Consider the following 16,054-nt stretch of genomic DNA (forward strand, 5'->3'; position numbering starts at 1 on the left):
CAAGGTAAATAATGTGCCTAAAACCAAATACCAGGTGGTAGTCTGCTGCTTCTTCAGGCACCCACATTCTTTTCTAATTTCATTGTGGCCCTTTTCATAATGAGCTTCTTTCAGCTTCCTGAAAATAAGGTTTGTCACTTGCTAATAGGCCTTGGTATGTGAACTCCGCCTGGAGCTCTCTTAACCCACCCTGTTTGCTTGCCTAACTCCCATCATTCATCAGGCCTCAGAGTATAAACATCACATTTTCCAGGAAGTCTCCCCCTGAGCTTCCATGAGAACACAGAAAGTTCCCCTTCTGTGTGCTCTTAACATATCACTTAGCATATGCCCCCTAAATTTGGGGTGTAAATTTGGGTGAAAAATCTCCCACTGCCGACCAAGGTACATTTCAGGAGAGGGATGCAGCCAACACTCCCAGCAGTTGGTCCTGCGTGGTGGATCTGGTGCACACCTCACATGCACTGCGCCAGTCCTGATCTGTTAACATCACATATCAGCCAGGGCCCCATCTTTCCTCCGCTTCACTCATTTTTCAGATCCAGGAAATTCCACCTTACATAATTTATAGGTCATCTTAAGAACTGCAAATTCTAGGGGCGCTTGGGTGGCTCAGTCAGTTGGACATCTGACTTCGGCTCAGGTCGTGATCTCACAGTTCACGCATTCGAGTCCCATGTCAGGCTCTATGCTGACAACTCAAAGCCTGGAGCCTGCTTCGAATTCTGTGTCTCCCTCTGTCTCTGCCTCTCCCCTGCTCATGCTCTGTCTCTCTCTCAGAAATAACCATTAAAAAAAAAAAATTAAAAAAGAACTGCAAATTCTATCAACAAAGAAGGTGGGGTTATTTTCCTAGGAAACTTTATGACCGTCTCTCCTTAACTCAGCTGTATCTCTCCTATTCATTCTTTAATTCATTTTAGTAAAGAGTTTGTGTACCTGTGTGTGTTTTAATAATATAATTGAAATTGAGGCGCCTGGGTGGCTCAGTCAGTTAAGCATCCGACTTCAGCTGTGACATCGTGATCTCGCGGCTCACAAGTTCGATCCCCATGTCAGGCTCTGTGCTGACAGCTCAGAGCCTGGATCCTGCTTCGGATTCTGTGTCTCCCTCGCTTGCTCTGCCTCTCCCCCGCTAGTACTCTGTCACTGTCTCAAAGTAAATGAACATATAAAAAATAAAGAATTGAAATTCACATAATAAGATGAACTATTTAAAATGAACAATTCACTGGCACTTTGTGTATTCACAATATTGTGTAACCGTTACCACTGTCTATAACCACTACCTCTATCTTGTTCTAAAACATTTTCGTCATCCCAAAGTAAAACCCCTTACCCATTAAGCATTTTCTTCTACATCTCTCTCCCTCCCCCTGGTGCCTGAAAAACACCAATCTGCTTTCTGTTTCCATGGTTTTATGTATTCTGGATATTTCATATAAATGGGATCATACAATATGTGACCTTTTGTGTCTGGCTTATTCACTTAACATAATATTTTGGAAGTTTTTCTGCATTGTAGCATGTGTCAGTATTTCATTCTTAGTTATCATTGGATAATATTCCACTGTATGTAAATACCAGAGTTTGTTTATCCATTCATCTGTTGATGGGCACTTGGCGTGTTTCCACTTTTTAGCTATTATGGATAATATTGCTGTGGACATTTGTGTACAAGTACCTGTTTCGCTACCTGTTTTCAGATATTAGGGATATATACCTAGGAATAGAATTTCAGGGTTATATGGTAATTCTATGTTTAACTTTCTTCGGGACCTGCGAAACTATTTTCCACAGCAGCTGAACCATTTCACATTTTCACCAGCAATGCTCAAGGTTCCAGTTTCACCACATTCTCACCACCACTTATTTTCCTTTTTTTTTTTTTTAAACTATAACCATCCTTTGGGTGTGGTTTTGATTTGCGTTTCCATAATGATCAGTGATATTGAGCAGTTCTTCATATGCTCTGTGACCATTTTTATATCTTCTTTGGAAAACATGCTTATTCAAGCCTTTTGCCCTTTTTTAAATTGAGTTGTTTGGGTTTTTGTTGATAATTTATGGGATTTCTTTTTTTATTCTAGATGCTATACCCCTATCTGATACATAATTTATAAATTATTTTTTCATTTTCTTGATAATGATCTTTGCACAAATTTTTATAATTGATCTAAGAGTCCATTGCCAAATCCAAGGTCATGAAATTTTATATCCATGTTTTAAAAATTTTTTTAATCTGTCTATAGTTGACACACAATGTTACACTAGTTGCAGATGTACAACATAGTAATTCAGCTTTTCTGTCTGTTATGCTGTGCTCACCACAAGTGTAGCTACCGTCTGTCACCATACAAACTATTCCAGTATCATTGCCTATGTTACCTATGCTGGGCCTTTTATTCTGGTGACTTATAACTGAATGTAACGTATCTGTATCTCCCACTCCCTTCGCCCATTTTGTCCATCCCCTTTACCCCCTTTCCTCTGGCTACCATCAGTCCTCTGTATTTATAGGTCTGATTCCGCTTTTTACTTGTTTGTTTATTCTTTTTTTTTTTTTTTTTTAGGTTCCACAAGTGAGTGAAATCATGTGATACTTGTTTTCTCAGTCTGACTTATTTCACTTAGCAAAATACCCTCTAGGTCTGTCCATGTTGTTACAAATGGCAATATCTCACTGAGAACAAACTGAGGGTTGATGGGGGGTGGGAGGGAGGGGAGAGTAGGTGATGGGTATTGAAGAGGGCATCTTTTGGGATGAGCACTGGGTGTTGTATGGAAACCAATTTGACAATAAATTTCATATGTTAAAAAAAACAAATGGCAATATCGCATCCTTTTTATGGCTGCATAACAGTCCATTATGTGTATACTTATATGTATATCTTCTTTACCCATTCATCTATCAGTAAACATTTAGGTTGCTTCCATATCTTACCTATTGTAAGTAATGCTGCATTAAACATATATTTTTTCAAATTCATGTTTTCATTTTCTTTGAGTAAATACCTAGTAGTGGAATTACTGGATCATATGGTATTTCTATTTTTAATTTTTTGAGGACCTCCATACTGTTTTCCATGGTGGCTGTACCAATTTACATTCCCACCAACAGTGTACAAGGGTTACTTTTTCTCTACATCTTTGCCAATACTTGTTATTCCTTGTGTTTTTGGTTTTAGCCATTGTGACAGGTGTGAGATGATATCTCATTGTAGTTTTGATATGCATTTCCCTGATGTTGAGCATCTTCTCATCTGTCTGTTGGCCATCTGTAGTCTTCTTTGGAAAACTGCCTTCAGGTCCTCTGTCCATTTTTTAAGTGGATTGTTTGAGGTTGTTTTTTTGTTTGTTTGTTTGTTTGTTTGTTTTTGGTGGGGAGGGGTGTTGAGTTATATAAGTTCTTTATATATTTTGGATATTAACCCCTTATTGGATATATCATTTGTAAATACCTTCTATTCAGTAGGTTGCCTTTTTGTTTTGTTGATGGTTTCCTTCACTGTTCAAAAGCTTTTTATTTCATCCTGCTCCCAATAGTTTAATTTTGTTTTCATTTCCCTTGCCTTAGGAGACATACCTAGAAAAATGTTTCTATAGCCAATATCAGAGAGATCACTGCCTGTGTTCTCTTCTAGGATTGCTCATGGTTTTATGTCTCACATTTAATTCTTAGGTCCATTTTGAGTTTATTTTTGTGTATGGTGTAAGAAAGTGGTCCACTTCATTCTTCTGCATGTTGGTGTTCATTTTTACCTACACCATTTACTGAAGAGACTATCTTTCCCCATTGTATATTTTTGCCTCCTTTGTTGTAGATGGGTTTATTCCTGAGCTTTTTTCTCTGTTCCATTGATCTATGTGTCTGTTTTTGTGCTGGCACCATACTGATTTGGTTACTACAGCTTTGTAATACATATTGAAATCTGTAATTGTGATCCATACAGATTTGTTCTTTTTTCTCAAGATTGCTTTGACTATTGAGGTTCTTTTGTGGTTCCATACAAATTTTATTATTTATTGTAGTTCTGTGAAAAATGGTGTTGGTACTTTGATAGGGATTGCACTGAATCCAAAGATTTCTTTGGATAGTATGCACATTTTAACAGTATTCATTCTTCCGGGGTGCCTGGGTGGCTCAGTCGGTTAGGTGTCCATCTTTGGCTCAGGTCATGATCTTGCGGTCTGTGAGTTCGAGCCCTGTGTCGGGCGCTGTGCTGACAACTCAGAGCCTGGGGCCTGTTTGGGATTCTGTGTGTGTGTGTGTGTGTGTGTGTGTGTGTGTGTGTGTGTGTGTGTGTGTCTTTCTCTCAGACCCTCCCCCGTTCATGCTCTGTCTCTCTCTGTGTCAAAAATAAATAAACATTAAAAAAAAAAAAACAATATTCATTCTTCGAATCCATGACCCTGGACTATCTTTTCATTTGTTTGTATCTTCGTTAATTTCTTTCATTAGTGTTTTATAGTTTTCAGAATACAGATCTTTTACCTCCTTGGTTAAGTTTATTCTTAGGTATTTTATTCTTTTTGGCGATTTATACCTATGCTTTATTCTGTGTTTTATGGGTTTAGCTCTTATAGCTGGATTGTTGATTCATTTTGAGGAGTTTTTGGTTTTTTTTTTTTTATCTATGGTACAAAATAAAAGTTCAACTTTCTTCTTTTGCATGTGCGTATACAGTTGTCCCAGCACCATTTGTTGAAGAGACTCTTCATTCCCCATTGAATGGTCTTGCCATGCTGTTGAAAATTAAGACTTAGAACAACCATTATATGCCATAGAATGTCTTTTACGCTAGAGAAACAAAATGAAATAATTTCTGATATGTGTCCATCCCTTACAGGTCTCAGTGTCCAATCAAAGAGTTGATAGTTAAATTACCTATTAGAGTACAGTGAGTGAAGTACACTGGTAGATGTAAATATAGGATGTTTAGGATTACAGAAAAGCCACATCAAAATCAGAATAAATACATTCCATGTACATAGGACATCTTGGGCTAACAGATGTGACAGACACTTAAACAATAAATCTAATACTGACATAGATACAAAATAGAACATTTAAAGAAATGAATGATGAACTCTGTGGGTAGGTTTTCAGGGATGGTTTCAGAGTACACAGCTTCTGAATTTGTTTCCAGAGTATGGGTGACAGGAGTGGAGAGGGGCCATTTTGAACTAAGAAAGCAGTAGACCAACAGGCTAGGAGTATGAAAACGTGGCATATTTTATCACTTCTGAATACCCAGTACTTAATATTATACTTGGCACATAATAGGAATATATTAAAGATTTGAGTGAATTAATGAAAGATTGAATGATTAGATGATTATGTAGAGCTAGCAGATCAGGTGGCTCTGAATGTTTCTGAGAGATATTGATCCAAATGAAGAAGGAACTTTAGACCTGATGTACTTTGTAGTGCTGACTAATCTTGATAGAAATATAAACAGAACCTTAATGTGATTATATTTTTGTTTTTCAATAGGTATTACAGGTAAAATTCAAAACATATAAAAAATATTCACTGATGAATAACTTGCCCCCTCCCCTGACCAATATTAAAGAATAACCTTTATGATGGTTTTCATTCATTCCTTCTGAGTACGTTACTCGGCTTCTGTCTTTAGTCAAAATGTGTTTCTATGTGTATGTTGGGAGAAGGGAATTTATACATAAAAATTATCACATTTTAAAATGTGTAGGTCTTCTAACACCCCAGTTTTTCAGCTGAGGGAATACATTAGGATTCAGTCAAGGCAGCAGAACCGTTATAAGTATTATAGCATAAGGGATTTATTGTAGGAATAAGGTCTTACTCAATTGTGGAAGAAGCTGTGAATTAAGGATCTAAAGGTAGTGGATCAGAGACATGTCCCCAGGCATGTCCAGCCACTGGAGGGACCCCTGGAGGCTGGTAGACAAGTCCATGGGAGCATTGCCTCTCTTTCTGGGAGTAAGCCTGCAGTTGTTGTTAGTCTGCAGGGCCAGTGGTCAGGAAAAAGAGCCAGTCACAGAACCGAGAAGAGGGAAGACAAGCTGGAATCTGCCAGCACCTCTGAATTTGACTGTATTTTAAAAAGCATGACTTTCAGAGAATATTGGCCAGTATTTGTTTCATTTACACCTCTAAATCTCATGCAGTTTTCTCTCTAAACTCTGAACCATTCTTGGCAAGTTGTTAAAGAACAGAACCACTACAAGAGAAAGTTTCAGGAGGTTCCTTGCCTTGTGCAGTGTCACTTAAAAGTAGAGCTAAGTATAGAACCCTGGTTTGCTACCTCTTCCTCAACTGCTTTTCTTATACTCAGCACTCTGACCCCTTACACTTGGGCTGAAGTTCATTGTTAGTTAATCACTTTTTCTTTTTCTCTCAGCAACCATTTTTACTATGTCTGCGCTTATTTTATAACCTGAGGAAATGAAGTGCTGAGAACTCAAATAACGTACTGATGTCTGCCATATGCAGGTTACACATCTAGTCACTATTGCCATTTTACATGGGAATTAGTGCTTCGAGGTGTGTAAGGGGGGGGGGGGGGTGGGAAATGGTGGCTTTTTTCCTTACATATTGGCCAAGGATGTCCTTGGCAAGCTGAGAGGGTAGCATGGAGATAAAAGGACAGATCTGTCTTGGCCAGTCTCATTCTTTGTTTCTTATCATAGTTGCTGACAGACGAGTTGGTAATCAGAAAATATTTAAATTGAATATAATCATCATAATAGTAGATCATAAAATTTTAAAACTCTCTGTAATGTCAATTAATTTGTGGTCATGTTAAAGCTCCCAACATCATAATTGTTGCATATATGAATATAAGTAATAATTCCCTGATCCAAAGCCTTAAATATTCAGATTTCCCTCCTTCAATATTTTGTTTAATAAGAGAAGGATCCAAACAAGATTACATCAACATTTACTTAAAAGTATATGAACAGGGGCACCTGGGTGGCTCAGTCGGTTGAGTGTCCAACTCTTGATTTCGACTTAGGTCATGATCTCATGCTTTATAGGATCAAGCCCTACTTCGGGCCCTGTACTGACTGCATAGAGCCAGCTTGGGATTCTCTCTCTCGTTTCTCTCTGTCCCTCTACCACTCATGCACGCTCCACACCTCCCCCCCCCCCGAAATAAACATTTTCTTAAGAAGTATATGTATAACACATAACTTTCATACATTATCCAGTATTATTCTGTGAAAACTCCATGTGGTACATCAGTGCATAGTATTAAAGCTTTAAAAATGCAATAAAATAACAAATTCCCCAATCATTTTTCCCTTGGTGGATTCCCATTTATATCCTCAATTTCAGATGTCCTTTTCTTTGAGAAACTTCCAGCAGTCCCCCTGACTTTCCCTCCTCCATGAAGTTTTATTTTGAAGTTTTTCCTTGGAAAAAGAGCTATCAAGTAGAATTAGATGCAAGAGTTCCACACTATAGATACAAACAACTGGAAACTAACCAGAGCTACTGACTGACAATTGAACATCTCAGTAAAAGTGAATTGTTGATATTTCAATATACATATGCTCATAAGACCTTCTTTTAGAAGCTGAAATAAATGTGATCTCAATAAACTTGTGATCTCAATCACAAATATATTAACCATAGTTTTGATTTGTTTGTTTGGATGCAGGTAATTTTTGTGTTTTTTTGGTTTGGTTTTTAGGGAATGAGAACTTTGTAACATTTAATTTTGCCAAAATAAAATTTTACTAGCATTTTATTTAAATGTCCCTTAAAAAATATCCTCATTTTGGGTTGTAGTTCTTGGAAGCATTATTCAGATATTTTATATGTCTTTACAAGTTAATTAGGTCCCCGACTGAAAGTTTTGACACCTGTCTGTTTTTTCCTTACCATTTTACTTCTCCTACCTTATGATTATTTTTAATTATTTTTTCGGCTAACCTGAGCTGCTCGCATCCAACTCTGCCATTATATTCCCAGCACCTAGCAAAGGGCCTGGCATAATAGTGGACTCTCAGTCCATGTTCTCAAAATTTCACACAGCCATAGATGCCAAGAGAATGATATGGCAGTATACTAGGATGAAGGCCCCTGGGAAATTTATTTACATTAGGGCTCGGAGAAGGCCTAATCTAATACCTAATGGCAAAAATGAGCTATCCATGCAAATAACTGTGGACTGCTTGTGTCAAGTGTTCTGGCAGAGCAGACACCTGTGATTGGGAATCAGTGTTGCACACTTAAGGATCATGACTAGCTGAGAGGAAAGGAATAATAGGTAAAGTTTGGGGTAGGGAAGAGACTACATTATGAATGGTTTTATACATCAGTGGCAGTTTGGATTTTATCTTTATTGCATTAGAAAGTCACTGGATAGTGTTCCTCTTGGGGAAAAAACCCAAAACACCAAAATAGGGTTTAAACTCTTTATTATATATTTTGTTTTTAAAGTTACTGTAGAACTCAAATTATCCTGAAGAACTCTCTATCTAAAAATAAGAGGAATCTCTACAAGTACAGTTAACCAACTGATAACAAATAGTTTTCCAGTTATCATATTTTTAGGATAAATGTCTGTGATTATTTTTTATATTGAAGAATATCCACTATAAGGGATTATCTCAGTTGATTAGCAGAACAAGACTTAAGTATCTTCTGGTCAGGCATCTTTGGTCCAAAGCTCAGCTGTAATGCCATACCAAGAAAGTCTTCATGTTGAATAAAAAAACTGTTCACTGAACACATAGACCATCTAGAACTTTTTATTCTTTTTAGTGGAATATTTTGGAAACATCAACACCATATTTCCTACTTATGGTTTTTCATAATATACAATTTTTGAAATGGGGCTCTTAAATTGCAGTACTATTTCCCACAAAATTAGTCAAGAATGAATGGAAGATGGGCAGAAGAACCTTAGGATAAATTGGCTGAGCCGGGAAAAATGACCATAGCCTTCCTAAACATATATTTTCATGTATGCATGTGGCATATACTTATGCCATCTTGTGTACTGACAATTTCAGAGAATGATGCTTTTCCATATTTATAATCTCTTCCCAGAGATTGACTGAATAGCTTTTGTTAACTTAGATGATTACTTTACTGTTACTTGTTTAGCACTTTATAATTGCCCAATTGTTTTTACCCTCACACAGGGTTTAATATATTTCCACGGGTTTAATCCTGTATGTTAGATAACAGGTGGAAATCACTATTCCATTTCCTTGTTTCTTATGGGCAGTGTAGAAATACATTAAATCACTGTTTTAGTATACTAGAGAAATATTTCTTCTACACCTCTCCTAACCTCATATTCCCTAGCGTGCTATAGATAATCTGTTTTCTCTGTTTGCTATCTTTTTTTCATAATAGGTGATCACCTGTTTCACCAAGAGATGTCTGATGGTGGATTTTATTGTATTTATCTGAACCAGGACTCATTGTGCTTCCTGAATCTGTGGTTTCTTATATATCATCAGTTCTGAAGAATTCTCCGCTATTAACTCTTTGCTGTTGTCTCTTTTCCTTACTTTCTATTCTCTCTTTTTGGAATACCAATTAAATATGTTGGACCTACCCCTCCATGTCTCTTTTCTTTTAAACTTGCCATTTTAAAATTTAAGTTAGTACATTTCCTGGAAATTTCTCAAATCTGTATTCTAGTTTATTAATTTTTCTTGAGCTATGTGTAAAATGTTATTTGCCACATCTGTATATTTCATTTTAGTGACTGTATTTTTCATTTCTGGAAGTAGTATTTGTTTTTCAAATCTATTTTCGCTCTTGATAATACCTTGGTTTTTTACTCCTCAATTTTATTCTATCCAGTATGTATTTAATAGTTTTAAGCATTTATTTATTTATTTACTTACTTATTTATTTATTTGTTTATTTATTATTTTTTAAACAATACAAATTTATTGAATTGTTCATATGGTGATTTCATTATCAGAAGTTCTTGGTAATGAATTTGATAATGGGGTTGAATTTTCCTCTTGCTAATAAAGAATAATTTGTGGGTGGAGGTATATAAAATAATCTGTTCAGGAGCTTGTCTTTAGTGGTCTTTGTCCCTGAGAATCCTTTTTGTCTATTTGAGGGCATGTTTTCCAGACAGGTTTTACATGCATCTATTTCTGACAGATGTCCCAGGGTTATGAAAAGTCTGATTCCAGTTTTATATAAATAATTCAGAATGGGTATTCCTAAACCAGTACAGTAATATAAATTACAGCTACCAAACACACATGAGGGATTTCCCATTATTTTTCATCTTCTGGGGAGATCTCTGTTTTTTTAACAAGCTCTCTTGCCAATATAGTCATATTTTCTCATTCTTCTCTATTTCTGATAGAAAATGCTTTGTCAAACCTTTAAGGGCCCCAGATCTAGGTAGACAGCTCATTTAAAAACCTTTCCCTATGAGTGAAGTCACATGATATTTTATATGAGGATTTTAAGATACAAAACAGATGAACATAAGGGAAGGGAAGCAAAAATGATATAAAAACAGGGAGAGAGACAAACATAAGAGACTCTTAAATATGAAGAACAGAGGGTTACTGGAAGGGTTATGGGAGGAAGGAGGGACTAAGTGGGTAAGGGGCATTAAGGAATCTACTCCTGAAATCATTGTTGCACCATATGCTAACTAACTTGGATGTACATTTAAAAAATAAATTAAAAATTGAAAAAAACCTTTCCCTATTTGGGATGTAAGGATTAGCCTGTTGCCTCTATATGGCCATGGGAAAAAAAAAAAATCTGTTCCCTGCTACATCTGAAACTAATATAATATTGGATGTCAACTATACTTAAATAGTAAATATTTTTTATCTATTTCAAGTTTTTATTTAAATTTTAGTTAACATATGGTGTAATATTAGTTTCAGGAGTAGAATTTAGTGATTAATCACTTACATATAACACCCAGAGCTCATCACAAGTGCCCTCCTTACTGTCCATCACCCGTTAGGCCGTGTCCCCACCCATCTCCCAGTCTGTTCTGTACAGTTAAGAGTCTCTTACGGTTTACCTCCCTCTCTTTTTTCTTTCCCTTTTCCGTATATTTAAGAAACAAAACAGATGAGTATAGGGGAAAGGAATAGTAAAAAAAGAGAAATTAATAATCTATTCTCTTGATTTAGTTAGAGTGGCTAAAACCCTGAAGTCAATAACAATGTCAGTTAATAATTTGAGTTTCACTTGCCTTTTTTGTTATTTTATTTTATTTATTTTATTTTTTTAAGTTTATTTATTTTTGAGAGAGTTGGGGAGAGGCAGAGAGAGACACACACACACAGAATCCGAAGCAGGCTCCATGCTCTAAGTTCTAGGCACAGAGCCCAGTGCAGGCTCAAACCTACAAACCGTGAGATCATGACCTGAGCCAAAGTTGGACACCCACCGACTGAGCTACCCAGGCTCCCCCCCCCCCTTTTGTTATTGTAAATCCTGTGCACTTATCTAGTAAAATATTGGCAGAATTTAATTCTCTTAATTATTTTTTCAGTAGTTATTTCTTTTGAAGTATTTCAATCTATACAAATTTTTAATGACTTAAAAAATATGTATCATTACCTCAAAGACAAGAAATAACACAAAATTAAAGTTAACATTATGTTAACAGAAAAGTTATAGTTTTATAATAAAGGACTGTTGACTTACTGATTTTTTTTTTTTTTTATATTTTAAGGTCATAGGTCTTTCATATGTTGTTACTGATTTAATTCATCACATGATGGGGAAAAATATGATCTGTATAAGTACTCCTTTTTCCCATTGGGTGTTTTAGTTAATATTTGCTCTTATTTGGTTCCCTGCCATCTTTTCCATTTTAAGGTATTTTTAATACATCATATATTTAAACACTCCCTTATGAGAGCACATCAGATGTTACATGTTTCTCACATTGGCCATTTTATGGAACTTGAGCTATTAAGCTCTAATTATGGTGTCTCTCAGGATCACAACCTTTCCTCTGTATTCACAGATTTTAATATTTCTTCCTATTACCCTCCATTCAGCAGAACTCCTAATTCTTTAAAATTGACTTTCTTGAAATCCAATACTTATGTGTCACAAAACCGGATGATCCAATTTTCTTTTTTGGCAGACACCATGTAAAACTCTGCCCATTGCAAAATTGAACAAATGATACTAGAACTTTCTATTTTCTAGACTACTCTGGTAGAAAAGGATATAGAAAGACTTGAGGGTTATATGAGATTTGTCATGAGATAATTTATGCTAGTTCTCTGATCTCAGCTTTATCACTTTATAAGTGAATAACAGAGACATATTTATAAGGAATATTAATTTAATGGTTCCAAAGAACTTTTGAGATACAGCTTGCTGGTAAAACGTAGAACTGTGTGTGTGTGTGTGTGTGTGTGTGTGTGTGTGTGCGCGCGCGCGCAAGCATATGCATATATATATATATGCACACACATATATATTTCATAAAAAGAAAACTTAGAAAATGGACTGTAGACTTGAAGAACTGTACTAGCATAAGCTTTAGTTTCTCAGTGTTTTCCAGTTTCATCTTCTACCATGTATGTAGTACTCCTTTGAAATTATTAGCAATTTAATGTAGGTAGAAGAGTAGAAATTTTGTGCTAAGTAACTGATCACAGGTGAGAATGTGTAAAGAAGAATTAAAATAGAGGCCAAATGCTGCTCCACTATCAGGCCCTGTTGTGTAACTCTGGTTTCCACTAGGTGGCCTTAGCCTAGCCTCTGATCCTCATTTCCTCATAGGTAATATGGGGTTAGTAATAGTTTTTACTTCCCACAGATGGTTATTGTGAAGAAGCATTCAGTATCAAAGTCACAAAAGCTGTTTCATGAACTGTATATACAGTAATAATCCATGAACTTAGTTCTTAGAACTTGAAAAAAGGAGGTCATTCAGAGATTAAGAGGATATACTTGTGAACCTCATAAGGTTGGAATGGTGGCAGTTGTCAACCAGAAGGTCAGAAATATTAAAAATAGGAAACTAAAAATTATCACCAAATAGTAAGGTTATTATTGATAACAATACATACTAAGTTATTTGCAAGAACAAAAGGAATTAAAAACAAATTTATTTGTTGAAAGGATAGGACTAATGAAATTAATTGCATCCAAATTTCTCAATAATTTTTTCCTATCTTTTATCAATCTGAGGTAAAGAATTAAAGTTGTAAAACTGTGACTGTAAAATTTACAACTAAGCACTCTCAAAATAATAATGTAATTTTACCATACATGTTTGCAGTGCAAAGACTTGTATAACTTTAATGAAAAATATCCCTGAAAAAAAATGAAATGGCTAATCATTTTTTACTTTGTCTTTTAGCATACGGCGGCATCAAGAAAGAAGAGCAATTTTAACGCCCATTTTAACAGATTTTTCTGTCCGAATAACTGGAGCACCTGCTATCATTTTCACGAAAATAATTTCTCCAGAAAATATGCACACTGAGGTTAGAATTTTATTTAGGTTTTATTTCAGTCTATGTAATGGAGTAGCTTCTCTTTGTAAGTTAGGGATTTTCTTAGTTTTAGTGTACAGGATGTCAAATTGCTTATTATTAATAAGTTACTATAACTAGAAATTATTGAGTACTTTCTAGTGCTGTTTAGTTATTGCTTTTCATGTAGTTATTCATAACTACATCAAATCCTCATAATAATTCTGAGGATTTATAACTACATTCAGTCCTCATAATAATCCAGTTAACTCCTTCTATCCTCATTTTATAGATGAGGGAACTGAAGCCTAGAGAGGCTGACTCAAATAACTTGTCCATATTTTCACAAGTAGTAAGTAGCAGAGCATGCATGGTATGAACCCAACTGGTCTGACTCCAAACCATACACTCCTGACCCTGACCTCTACAACCTCCTCCTGCTTTCCGCTGAAAGCAACAACGTTGACAGTGTTCTCATGGATTACTTCACATGAAAAATTGTACATGGATTACCTTAGTCTTCACAACATCCTTGTGAAATAGATATTACTAGTATCCATATTTTTAGTTAATGTTTATTTGTTTTTGAGAGAGAGAGCGTGAGTGGGGTAGGGTCAGAGAGAGAGGGAGACACAGAATCCAAAGCAGGCTCCAGGCTCCGAGCTGGACTCGAACTCACGAACCGTGAAATCATTACCTGAGCCGAAGCTGGATGCTTAAGCGACTGAGCCACCCAGGTGCCCCTACTAGTATTTGTATTTTATGGATCCAGAAACTAAGATCAAAAGAGATTAGGTAACTTAACCAATGTTACTAGCCAGTTACTGGTGGATCCAGATTTCAAGTCTGATCACTATGGTATACTGCCTCTATGCTTAGAATAGAAATATAAGAATAATGTGGTCCATCATAATTTAAAAAGTATTCTTCACAGAAATTTATGTTATGCTAAAAACCTAAACTCTTCGATCATTCACAGTTAGAGGCAGTTATGAAAAGTTCAGAAAAATTAAGTAAAGATTAAATATATTAATCTAAGCTAATAAAACCTCACATTCATTTTCTGAGTTTTTAAAAATAATATTTTTATAGATGTTGTTTATTTGATGTTTATAATTGCCCTGTAGGGAAAGCTAGGTTAGGTATAGTATCTTTTCTTATCCACAAAAAAATGTATAAAAATTAAATAGGTCTACAAATATCTTATTTAGTAACACAGTTGATTTAAAGTACATGAATTTATTTCTTTTCATCATTACTTGAGGAATAAAATTTCTACCTATAATTAGTAAAAGCAGGGAACTTGTGGGAGTAAAAGTTATTTAACCCAAAAAAAGGAATATTCATTCCCGACTTGCTGTTCTTTATGGCTGTATTAAAATCTACTCTAAGCTCTGTAGTTTGCATTTGGACCAGTCATAAGTCTCCTTTAAGTCCGTTCCCTTGGATGACACTAATAAGGATAAGGTTCGGTGGACGTTTCCAAGCATTCGAACATTGTCCACATTCACTTCATGACAAGAGGCAGAACTTCTCCTTATTAAGTGAAGCTTCTGGATTGCTTTTCACTTCTTTCTTCCTTTCCTGAATGGCTTTCCAACAATGAATGTTCAAATGACTCAAGTTATGCAGAACAGCATCAGTTAAGTGGTAGACATCTACCTAATGCTGCCAAGATCTTAGCAGCTTGAAAAAGTGAAAGTAATTAGTCTAGCTATCTTTGGCTTCAGCACTCTCTTTTGTTATATATCATTTGGAGGGTATACTTTGGAGGAGACTCAGACCATACCACTTGTAACTGTAATTGCTTGCCTACAATTGCCTGTTTATATCTGTCTGCCCAACTAGATTGTAACCTCCTCAAGAGCAAGTTGCCATTTAAAGCCAATCTATTTTTTGTGATATCCCTAGCAGTCTACTATAGTGCATGTTACTTAGGAGATGCTCAGTAAATACTTGTTAGTTTGAATGAATGAACAAGATTATGCTAAAGAATTACATCATCTCTTACATATGGAAATGATAGTTTGAGGTATGAAAAAGCCAAATGTATATGAAATGGTAAAAAATTTGTGTTTGTGTTGTTAGTTTGTTTCCCTGCAACTAGTGCACAGCCCAGTGCACAGCGGGACCTCATAAATGTTTATTAAATTATTCCATTAAACTCTGTTGAGTGCCTACGCTGTCCATTTCTGCTATTCTCATTAACATATGAACTTGAGTCCCAGGAGAATTCATCAACGTAGTAGAGGTCAAATAAGTAAGAATGATAAATTACCATCTAATGGCGATCACGTATCTTTATCTGTATTCAGTTTTTTGTTTCTGTTTTTGTTTTTGTTTGTTGCCCCTTTCAGGAGATTTTAGTGTGTGGCCATTCTTTGGAAGTGAATATAACCACAAACCTGGACTTCTTCCTAAGTGTGGCTCAAGTTCAACTCTTACATCAGTTAATAGTAGCAAATATGACTGGACTGGAACCATCAAGCAAGGCCACAGAGGTAACTGTTACCTGATTTTGATTAGTCTTACTGCATTTGTGCCAACTTTATATTCATAATAGGAAAACTATAATTAAATGCTTTCTGCTAATTATTCTATATTTAAT

General features: G+C 35.6%; 1 protein-coding gene across 4 annotated transcripts in view; it reads left to right on the forward strand.

The window, feature by feature from the left end:
- Positions 1-16,054, forward strand: part of VPS13B (vacuolar protein sorting 13 homolog B) — a 798,280-nt gene that overhangs the window by 505,010 nt on the left and 277,216 nt on the right. For all 4 annotated transcript variants that reach the window (XM_042972776.1, XM_007073303.3, XM_042972777.1 and 1 more), the window contains exons 32-33: positions 13,332-13,458; positions 15,804-15,947. In XM_042972776.1, coding sequence (XP_042828710.1) covers positions 13,332-13,458; positions 15,804-15,947 — 271 coding nt within the window. The remainder of the gene's footprint in view (positions 1-13,331; positions 13,459-15,803; positions 15,948-16,054) is intronic.

This window comes from Panthera tigris, chromosome F2 (genome assembly GCF_018350195.1).
Source record: "Panthera tigris isolate Pti1 chromosome F2, P.tigris_Pti1_mat1.1, whole genome shotgun sequence".
Taxonomy (NCBI): Eukaryota; Metazoa; Chordata; class Mammalia; order Carnivora; family Felidae; genus Panthera; species Panthera tigris.